At 41.9% G+C, this 11958-nt stretch overlaps 1 protein-coding gene across 1 annotated transcript in view; it reads right to left on the bottom strand.

Moving 5' to 3' along the window:
- Window positions 1-10571, bottom strand: part of MPHOSPH8 (M-phase phosphoprotein 8) — a 42253-nt gene extending 31682 nt beyond the window's left edge. Inside the window, exon 1 of the mRNA XM_006831974.1 lies at window positions 10383-10571. Within this exon, the coding sequence (XP_006832037.1) occupies window positions 10383-10571 (189 nt within the window). The remainder of the gene's footprint in view (window positions 1-10382) is intronic.
- Between the last annotated feature and the right edge of the window lie 1387 nt (window positions 10572-11958).

Here is an 11958-nt window from a genome sequence, read left to right as displayed (position 1 = left end):
GGCTATAAAATGAAGCAAGCACTGTAGAAAACAGTACAGCACTTTCTCAAAAAGCTGGAAACAGCAATACCATATGGCACAGTGATCTCTACTTGCTATGCATCCTCAAGAAATAAGCGCTGTGACAAAAATAGATATCTGCACACCCATGTTCACTGCAGCACTATTTACAACATCAAAAAGATGGAGACCATCTGAATCCCCAGCAACACAAGAATAGTTGAACAAATTTTGGTACATACACACAATGGAATATTAAGCAATGTTGAAAAATAACCAATCTGTAAACTATTTCACAATATGGATGACGTTGGAGGACATTATGCTGAATGAAATTAGTCAACGAGAAAAGTAAAAATAATTGTATGAGACCACTGTTGAAGCATTCTATGATGGTTAGCAGAGAGTGGAGGGTAGAAGGCATGAGGGAATTATTCACAGGCTAGAACAAGGTGTCAGTTCAAACCCACCAGCCTCTCCTCAGAAACCCTATGCAGGGTCACTGTTGAGTTGGAACCAACTTACCGGTACGTAACAACAAGAGAGCAGACACATATTAACATGGGTGACTGCCAAGAGTTAAAGGAAAGAGAGGTAAATACTGTGAACTGAGGCGCATTGTGGAGAATGCAATCACTGTAATGAAACCAAGTATATGGTTTGTTGAATGTAAAACTGGTGATCTGTTCTGTAAACCTTCACTCAATTTACAACAAAAAGTTTTAAAACAAAAACAAACCATAAAAAACTATTTAGACATAAATGGACCACAAAAATATACACACAGAGAAAAAAATGATAAAGTATGATAAATTATTACCAACTAGGATATCAGAATGAAGGTATATTGAGATTCTATATAACTCTTGCATCTTCACCACTGATTAAAAAAAAAAAAAACTACATACAAAAAACTGGCAAACTCTACTTCTAAATTTAGAGCAACTAAAAATTTAGCTAGTTACTGATTAACTTTGATGAAGTCAAAGAAAATAAGGGAATTAAAAGGGAGTCCTGGTGTGGTGCTGCAGGATAAGCACTAGGCTGCTAACCACAAGGTTGGTGGTTCAAACCCACCAGCCGCTCCTTGGAATCCACATTCAGGTTTCTTATACATCAGAGCTGACTCAACAGTACTGAACAACAACTCAGTATTAAGGAGCACATCTCAATTCTAGCTCCAGACTTAACCGACTAATATTGTTAATTTCAGCAATATTTTTTGCCTGCCCATTTTAAGCCCTAGGGCATAGCAATATACAAAACAGATGAAACATGGAAATAGAATGTCTTTTAAAGTTATGCATATCCAAAAATTGGCCAAAGTTTTGTTATATATTAAGAAATTTCAAGACAGCTCTGGTGGTGGTGGTGGTTATGTGCCATGGAGTTGGAACCGACTCATAGTGACCCTATACAGGGTTTCTGAGGCTGTGAATCTTTACGGGAGCAGAACACCTCATCTTTCTCCCGCGAACAGCTGGTAGTTTCGAACTGCTGATCTTAAAGTTTGCAGCCCGATTTGTAACCACTACACAAGACAGCTCTAGGGACTGTTTATAAACTTATCTTCAAAATTCAAGAAATGCGTATATTTTTGGTAGCCACAGTTTTAGCTTAATCACTGAAACAAACTAAAAGTCTTCCTATCCTACTAACCGTTGAGTTGGTTCCGAATTCCGACTCATAGCAACCCTGTATAGGGTTTCCGGAAGCCCTGGTATGGCACTGTGGGATAAGCATTGTACTGCTAACTGCAAGGTCGGTGCTTCAAGACCACCAGCTGCTCCTTGGAAACTCTATTCAGGGTTGCTATGAGTCTTAAAAATTAAATTTTCAAACACATCCTTAATGAAACAATAGAGCAATACAAGGCACAGACACTAACTAAATTATTATCTATTCTAATGATTATAAAATATCATCCTTTCTAGAAGTGTGGTATGCTAGACGTTAAAGGGAGGAGGTAACGGGGAGTCACTGTCTTAACGGGTAGACTTTCTGTTTGAGATGAATACAAATGATCTGTGAAGGCACTTCTTGTTCTGAGCTGCCATCAAGTGGCTCCCTGACTCGTGGTGACTCCATGCACATGGAACAATCCTATTCAATCCTGTGCCATGCTGTGACAGGTTAGAGACAGGACCCTTGTGGTCCATACGGCTTTCATTAGCTGATTTCCAGAAACAGATCATCCATCGGACTCTGGAAGCTCCGCTGATCTCTGTTCAGCATCAGAATACCATGCAAGCCTCCAGAGACAGAAGGGTGGTGGCTGTACAGGAGGCTCACGGGCCAGGAATCAAACCTGAATCACCTGCATGGAAGACGGGCCTGCTACAATGAACCATCAGTATCTACCCACTTTGTAGGGTGTCTATTAAACACAGCATAAAATAACACGCATTGCTGAGGACGTGGAGAAACTACAATCAATGTGTATTGCTAGTGGGAATGCAAAATGGTGGAGTGTCTGTGAAAAACAGTTTGATGTCCCCAAAATGTTATATACACAGAATTAGCTATGTCTAGCAATTGTATATTCCTAGGTATTAAACCCCCAAAGGACAGCAAACAGGGATTCAAACGGATCTTTATGTACTAATGTTTATTACAGCATTATTCACAATAGCCAAAAGATGAAAAACATACAAGTGTTCACCAACAGATGAACTAATAAACAAAACGTGGTATTATACAAGGAGCTCATACAATGGAAAATTATTTAGTCATACAAATGGAATGAAATTTCTATATATGATGCAATATGGATGAATCTTTAAGAACATGATGCCAAGTGAAATAAGCCAAACAGAACAGGGCAAATGGCGCGGCACTACAGGATAATGTGCAGGACCGGTCAGTTTGGACTGCAAGGCTGGTTTGAACCGCAAAGTCAGAGGTTCAAACTCATCAGCCACTCCTCAGAAACCCTGTACAGGGTCGCTCTAAGTCGGAACCAATTCAAGGACACTTAATAACAACAACACTTAAACAGGTAATTTCATAGAGGTTACCTGGGAGTCCTGGTGTGGCACTGTGGGTTAATGCGCCAGACTGCAAAGCTGTTTGAACTGCAAGGTCGGCGGTTCAAACTCACCAGTAGCTCCTCGGAAACCCTATACAGAGTCGCTATGGGTCAGAATTGACTCGCTGGCACTTAACAACAACAACACCTGGGACTGGGGAGAGATTACAGCAGGGAGTTATTATTACTTAACGGGCACAAGGTTTCTGTTTGGAGCAATTAAAAATTTTGAAAATCAATAGTGACAATGGTTCCTCCACACTATGAATGTAATTAATGCCAGAGTTGTGGCTAAAATGGCAAATTTTATGGTTTATATTTTTTACCACAATAAGTTTTAAAATGGAAAAGTACTACCTTAAAAAAAATTAAATTTATCATAAATTTATTGAATGCAAATTCTAATGAAAAAATTCCGATAGTTTATGTGTGCATATAAATTGACCAGTTGATTATAAAATTTCTATGGCAGTGCTAAGAGGCAAAAATAGATAAGATATTGTAAGGAATACCAAGAGAGGGAGATTTTCTCAGTTGGGCATCAGTACTATATAGCTAGTCACTAACAGAGTGTGGTGTTAGTGAACAGAGATTTCAGAAACAGATCTGTATGAGTGTAAGGAAAGAGTACTTCAGAGCAAGGGCAGGGTGAAAACAAAACAAACAACAGTGCTGGGACTAGACGTCCATCCAGGTAAAACAGAACCCTGATTCCTAAATCTAACCAGGCTGCTGTTATTGGGTGTTGTCAAAAGCATTCAAAGGGGGTAACCAAGAATACAATACATACATGAAAAACCATTCAATGTTTACCATGGATTACCAATACAGGACTCAGGGAACTAAAATTAAAACCATTACATACCATGATGTGCTCACCAAGACTGGCTAAAATTCAAAACTCAGTGAGCCTATATATCTATATAACATTTCCAAGGAAGAGCTGGTGGGTTTGAACCATTGACCTTGCAGTTAGCAGTCCAGTGCTTATCATACATCGCTACAGCAGGACTCCAAATTAAACCATACCCAAAATCAATGCCTGTGGTTGTTGTTAAGTGCCATGGAGATGGCAACTCACAGCGATCCTGTACAGGGTTTCCAAGGAACTGCTGGTGGGTTTGAGCTGCCGACCTTGTGGTTAGCAGTTCAATATCAATCCCTGCTGTTGTTGTTGTGAAGTGCCGTCGAGTCGGTTCCGACCCATAGGGACCCTGTACAGGGTTTCCAAGGGTGTAAATCTTTACAGGAGTAGAAAGCCTCATCTTTCTCCCGCGGAGCGGCTGGTAGTTTCGAACTGCTGACCTTAAGGTTCGCAGCCCGATTCGTAACCACTACGCTACCAAAGCTCCATTGAAGTATAAATATAAAATGTAAAAGTCAAAACAATCATTTCTAGGAAAACAAAAACTGTGGAGAATATCTAACTAAGGGAAAAATCTGTCTAACCAGACATAAAAGACATTTAATATCAAGACAAAGATTAAGTTTTTCTGCATTAACTTTATAAATTTCAGTTCATCCAAAAGACAAAGTAGGAAAAGAGATGTGAAACAGGTCCCCAACGAAGAACTTAAACCCAGCCGACATAAAAGACTGGTAAATCAATAAAAACAGGCAATCTAGTAGAAAATACGTGAAACGATGCTTCATAAAATAAAAAGGGGCAAAGCAAGTATACAATAAATACATAAAAAGATACTCAATGCTGAACATTGATTACCAACACAGGATTCAGAAAAACATTAAAGTTTCTCATTTTAATATTTAATTAAACCATTAGATACCATTAAGTGCTCACCAATACTGGCTAAAAGTAAAAAGACTCAAAATACCAAGTGCTGGTAGGACGGTGAACTAATGGAATTGCAGTCATGTGAACTGGTACAATCATTTTCAAAATCAATTTCTACTTAACTCTAAAGATATGCACACCCTGTAGTCAAGCAATCCTTCAAATAGGATATAATCAACAGCAATGTATGTGTACAACATGCCAGGAGTCATTTTCAATATTCACAGACGCCTAATTCACAACATTCAAAACTGGAAAGAACCAAACACCCATCAAAAATAAAGATAAACTATAATGCGAGGGGCTTCACTATGTCCATGGGAAAATTCAGTTGTTGTTTTATTCCATTTTCCCACAAATTGTTGAAGACCCTTCAGTTACACATACAACAGAATAGTATGCAGCAACGGAAGAAGCTACAACTCTACACAACATTCATTACTTTCACAAATATACTGTTCAGCAAAAAAAAAAAACAGACACACAAATCAAGTATTGTGAGGTTTCATTTACATCAAGATAAAAAAAAAATCAGACAAAACTAAACAGAAATTTTGCTTAACTGAGGAATACATGCTTAGGTGGTAAAATCACAAGGAAAATGTCACTTGCCAAGAAGATACTTACCATTTAAATTAGTTCGGATGGTGATTTGGGGGGAGGAAAAGGGCAATGACTGGAAGGGGATGCAAGTGGAATTTGGGGGCTGTCTGTGTAATGTTTCCTGATGTGGTTGCTGGCTATATAGGTTTTGGCTTTGTGATAATTAAGTTGTACAATTTTAAAAGACAATTTACATACCAAACAATCAAATCTCATGCCCACAAATAATTTAAAAAGTGGCAAAAGAGACTCTAATTCAAATTTGAAGCCAAAAACCTATGTCATCTGTCGTATTCTGAAATATGTCAATCACAATGCTAGGTGCTATGGAGTCAGTTCCGACTCACAGCAACCCTGTGCACAAAAAAGACCAAAACACCACCCGGTCCTGTGCCTTTCTCACAGCTGTTATTACACTTCAGCCCATTGTTGCTGCTACTGTGCCAATCCACCTCGTTGGGGGTGGTCTTCCTCTTTTTCAATCACCCTCCACTTTACCAAGCATAATGTCCTTCTCCATCCTGATGTTGTTGTTGTTGTTAAGTGCCTTCGAGTCGGTTCCGACCCATAGCGACCCTGTACAGGGTTTCCTGATAAGACATCTGAAATATGAGAGACAAAGTCTCGCCATCCTTGTTTCTAAGAAGAATTCTGGCTGTACTTCTTCCAACAAAGACTTGTTTGTTCTTCTGACAGTCCATGGTACTTTCAATATTCTTCTCTAATACCCTAACTCAAATGCATTAATTCTTCTACACTCTTCCTTATTCATTGTGACCCAACTTTCACAAGCATATTGTTGTTGTTGTTAAGTGCCATCGAGTCGGTTCCGACCCATAGCGACCCTGTACAGGGTTTCCGAGGGTGTAAATCTTTACTGGAGTAGAAAGCCTCATCTTTCTCCCGCGGAGCGGCTGGTAGTTTCGAACCGCTGACCTTAAGGTTCGCAGCCCGATTCGTAACCACTACGCTACCAGAGCATATTAGGCAACTAAAAATATCATAGCTTGGGTCAGGAGCACCTTAGTCCTCCAATTGATATCCCTGCTCTTGAACACTTTAAAGAGGTCTTGTGCAGAACATTTGCCTAATGCAATACACGTCCGTTTGATTTCCTAACTGCTGCTTCCATGAGGATAACTGTGGATCAAAACAAAATGAAGTCTTTGACAACTTCAAACTTTTCTCCATTTATCATGATGTTATTTATTGCTCCAGGGGTGAAGATTTTAACACTGAGGTACAATCCATACTGAAGGCTGTAGTTTTTCTTTGGGGGAGGGGGTTTAATGTCTCCATGCCATTCATAGAGTTCATTTACTGTTTCTGGAAACAAACAAACAAATACCTGTAGATGTAAACTAAAAGACACAGTACAATAAAAATCAGTGTTAATACTATTCTTTCAAGCCAGCATTCACCAGAGACTTCAGCAAGCCATTCTCGTGGCAGAAAATCAATCAAATGTGTACGAGTGAGATAACAGATATTCTTTACACTGCACTTGCTTTATTGTAATTTTCTACTTTCTATTAGAAAATTTGGGGAGCATAAAAGCAGAATGAATAGAAGACTAACCATTTTTTTCCATAAAAAGAAGCCCTTATTACCAAGCCTTCCATTCAGCCTAGCTCCCATCTTTTTTCTCATTCCAAGAGATTCCTCCTTCACCAGGTGTGTTGAATATCAGTCAAACGAGCCTACTTAAGACTTCATCACTCACTTATTCCTCTGGGCCTCTGCTTTCCCCAGAAATTGAAGAAATGACTCAAACAGGCAGGGAGTAAGAAAATCAGGAAGACCATAGTGAATTGTGGAGAGGTGGAAACTGTGACAAAGTGGAGATATAGGATCAATCGCAAACGAACTCAGTGTTGCCACTTGAATTTTCAAGAGAAATCCCTATTATAGATTTTCATATGAAGTCTCCTGAAATTTAAATATTAGCAACTTATTTCAAGTTCAAAAAAGAAAGTATGTGTCAGATAAAACAGGCTCCAATAAGTTATCAATCAATTTAGGACCTCTGGTGTTCCTCATTCCATTCATCTGGAGTGCTAGCCTTTTTGCCTACTCAAGGGGTGCCTGTGTGACGCAGTTAAGTGTAGCTACTAACTGAAAGGTTGGTGGCTTGAACCTACCCAGAGATGCACCAAAAGAAATGTCTGGCCACCTGCTTCCAAAAGGTCACAGCCAATCTCTGGACTCTACGGAGTACGGTTCTACTCGGACACAATGGAATTGTCACAAGTCAGAACCGACTCTGACGGCAACTGGTTTGGTTTGGCTGTTGCCTGTTGCTGATGTTAACTGCTGTCGAGTTGGTTCTGACTCACAGACCAGCTGTTGGGTTTGAACCACCGACCTTGTGGGTAGCAGTCAGTGCTTAACCTACAGCACCACACCAGGACTGTGGTTTTGCATAGCTGATCCCTAATTCTTGTTAATGTCTAGTCTGCTTCGATCACACTATATCATGGTGATCTCTCCTGACAAGCTCACAGAACATACCAACATCATTTCAAATGGTTTATGACCACCTTTCTAGTCTTATACTAGAACTTCATTTTTTGCTGTGTCACTGTAGGATAAGCACTGGACCACTAACCACAATGTCTAAAGTTTTAGCTGCTCCATGGGGGAAAAAAATGAGGCGTTCTGCTCCCAAAAAGATTTATAGCCTCAGAAACCCTATACAGGGTCGCTATGAGTTGGAACTGACTCGAGAGCATTTAACATCACTTCAAATAAATAATAGGATTAAAAGATAATGGAATTGTTCCACATACTTTTAATTAAAGCCCCTTCATATAATTGACAATCAAGAAATGGTATGTATAAATAGTGCACCAACTGTGTTTGGGATTAAATTTTCAACCTCAGGTTAAATGGAGGCCTAGCAAACCCCTGGAGTCCTGCTATGGCACAGCAGGGTAAGCACCTGACCTCAAGGTCGGTTTGAACCCTAAGGTCGGCGGTTCAAATTCACCAGCCACTCCTCGGGAACCCTACACAGGGTCACTATGAGTCAGAACTGACTCAAGGGCACACACCTGCCACCACCATTCAATGTCAGTGAGTATGTATGTGTCAATTATCTGAAGAGCCTCAAGAACCAACATAGAACCTGGCATACAAGAGTTCATTAAAAAAATGTTTCCTGACAGAACAAAAAAATGAACACAAGGCAAACAAATAAATAAAAAGAACCATCAAACCCATTAACACAGATTTGATTTATAAGGCTGGTGACCCCATGTGTTAGAGAGAATGGATCCAGTTCTCTTGGCTATAATCTTAATGGAAACAGAGGGCCAGGTCTTTCTTACATGATGCCACTAGGTCCCTTTAGGTTAGTAGTCAAGTACAAACCATTTGCGCCACACAGGGACCTAACAAAAGATGGTGATGATGGTGCTTATGTGCCGTGGAGTCAGTTCCAACTCGAAGCAACCCTGTACAGGGTTTCCAAGAATGGAAACATTTACGGGTGCAGACAGCCTCATATTTCTCCCATGGAGCAGCTGATAAATTCGAACTGCTGACCTCGTAGTTAACAGCTCAACTCGTAACCCATTACATTAGCAGAGTACCTGGTATATAACAAATGCAAAATAACAGACAAAAAAAAAAAGAGACCGCAGTCATCTCACACCTAAAATAATTTTTCTGTTGTCCAAACCTCTCCCCTAGCCTCCAGCCCACAACCAACGCACTGACTTAATCAATCTATGAGTCTAAATCTGACTCCAAGGCAATGGAATGGGTAAAGCGTAACTGGCAACGATACAAACAAATAATAAAAACCATATTCCCTGTACTAAAGAAACCCATAATCGAGCAGGAGTGACAAATATATATAAAGATCAGAGGTGGATGCAAGTGTTAGAGGGGCACAGATGAGGAAGCCACCTCACTGCAAAAAATCAGGGTCAAACAAGGCTTTCTGATTTCTGAGTCTTGAGAGACTAAGCTTTCCCCAGGAGAGGGAGAACAGTTGAGGTCAGGAGATTGGTAAACATGAAGGATTGCAAATACACCACGTGGCTGGAGTCATATAATGCACAGGGATAAAAGGATGATACTGCACAGATTCTGAAGGCCTTTAAAAGCAATCTAAAAGACTGCAATTTTATTATGAGGGTAAAAGAGAATTCTTGCAGATTTTAAAACTGAGAACCAATGAAGGTTTTGGAAAGGGCTGGAATGACGGTGTAAGCGGTGGACTATGAAGAGTCATTATTTCAATACCCATTCCCAACAGATAAGGCGCCCTGGTGGCACTGTACGGAAGCATTGGGTTGCTAACCACAAGGTCGCCAGTTCAAAAGCACTAAAAAGACGAGATTGTCTGTAGTCTAGGAACTGGATATAGGGTGGCTATGAGTCAGAACTGACTCGTTGGCGTGAGCTTCTTTTTGAGTGCCCAGCAGATAGCCCCAGTCCTGTAAGTACCAACGCCCAGATAAACCCTTTCCCGAATGTCTGGACCCTTCTGATCCTCACAGACCACATCCCAAACTGCTTCACCTCTTTTGCCAAACTTCACACCTCCATAGACACAGCTCCCAGTTCATTTGGACATGTCATTCCACTTCTCCTGTGAGTTTGTATGCTTCCGAAGGGCTGTGACGGCAACGTTCAATGTCCCCCGCTTACGTTTCGTATGTGCACATGCTAATATTTTCCCAGTTTGTAAATTCGGGGAGGGTTAAGCGTCTTCCCTCCCCGTAACCCTCCACAGAGCTACCTACACCATAGAAGATCAAAACAAATGCCTTTGGGAATAAAGGAAACCTGAAAGTAAAATAGTCACCCTCCCTTCCCGGCCTCTCCATCTCCACCCACCCACTGGGGGGTCGACGGTGAGGATGACTGGTCGGATGAGACCCCTCGCCTTGGTCTCCCAGGCCTCACACGTACCCCCTCGGTCTTCATGTCCAGTATCTTCTCCACCTCGAACACATCCTCCCCATCCTCCTCGCTGTCCCCAACGGCCTCCGCTACTTTCGCGAGTGGGTCCTTCTCTTCGCCCACGGCTCCAACTCCTTCTCCGTCGACTTCAGGAGACTCATCATTGCTGTCGGCACCTGGAGCCGGAGTTGCAGGGGAACTCACTCCCTCTGCAGCCGGAGCCGCCGCCATAACAAGAGGTCGGCCAAACCGCCCGAGGAAAACGGGTTGCGACGATCACCCCCAGGAGGTTCCTCACGCTCGTTGGCGGCGCCAATCCATTACGGCGGGTGACAGGCCTTGAGAGAAACCCACCAATGGCAAGGCACCGGGGCCCAGAGTGATAAGCGCTGGGAGCCAATCGCTGTGCAGACCGGCGCGCCGGCGCACCGCGGAGCCTACAGGAGTAGGTGGGCGGGCCGAGGGCTCCGAGCGGAAGGAAGCTGCTTGGTGGGCCCCAGAGTGCGAGGTCAAGGGTTCAGTTAGGGCGACCAGGCATAAGAGGGGAGGTCGGGCCTGGTGTCCCTGTGGGCAAGGGAAGGATGGAGGCTTCGGGGAGGACAGAGGGTCCTCGGGAGTGGTCGGTGGGGGAGAGCTTTGGGGTTTTTTGGGGGGGGAAACTGCATTGACTGATGGTCTCCTTTGAAAGAGCCAGAGGTTGGCCGCCTGCGCTGAGCAGAGAGGGGCAACCTGGATGGCAATCCTAGCAAAGGCAGGCCAGACTGCAACTCTGGAAAATTGCCAGAGGCCTTGGAACGTCACCTGCGCAGAGACCGCTGCCCAGAGAGGTGGTATAGGGGAAAAGTTGCTAATTCTGTTAAAAGAAATTAGATTTATTGAAACCAAGTGGACATATTAATTTCGTAGGAAGTTACATGACTGTCTCAAAACAGTGGCATGGTGATGACACAAGGGCTACTGTTGGGAACAGATTGTTAAATAATGGCCTTGCCCGTTAGTAAAATTGCTTCTTCAATCTTGTCTCTTTCTGGGGTCCTTTATAAAGTTTCATAGATGGTGCTGTGCGTCTAGACCCTTTGGGCACAAGTTAGTACATCTATCAAATTTCACATCTGTTTAACTATAGTGGAAAGATCCTTTGGGAATCTATTATGATATCCTCAGAGAAAACGAATGTATTCTTTCGGGCATATGGTTTTAGGTCAGTATCAAAGTTAGGTCAGCACCAAGGTTAGAGGAACTGTTAGAAGACGCAGCTTTAAAATTCAACTTGTTTTCAAGACTGCAAAATGGACTTAAGACTTTGCTTTCCAATTCCTCATCAAGTGCCTCAGATTTTAAACTTGAATACACTCGTAAACTGAGAAAACAAATGTCTGTTAAAGCCCTTTCTACTTGTGGTATTTCTGTTATAACAACACTAGATAAGACAGAATGTGGTTAAGCATGTTCTTACTTTGTTTATTGGATAATCTCCCTGAATTTGGGTGGGGAAAGGAAGGAGGACATTCATTTGCATAAATCATTAAATTTAGGCCCTAGGTTTTTCAATGATAAAGGGTGTATCTCAGTTGTTAAGTCCATATGATAAGCACAAGGTCACCCTTGCATCCCGCCT

Source organism: Chrysochloris asiatica, unplaced genomic scaffold, assembly GCF_000296735.1.
Source record: "Chrysochloris asiatica unplaced genomic scaffold, ChrAsi1.0 scaffold00005, whole genome shotgun sequence".
NCBI lineage: Eukaryota > Metazoa > Chordata > Mammalia > Afrosoricida > Chrysochloridae > Chrysochloris > Chrysochloris asiatica.
This window is presented reverse-complemented; position numbering and strand designations above follow the sequence as displayed.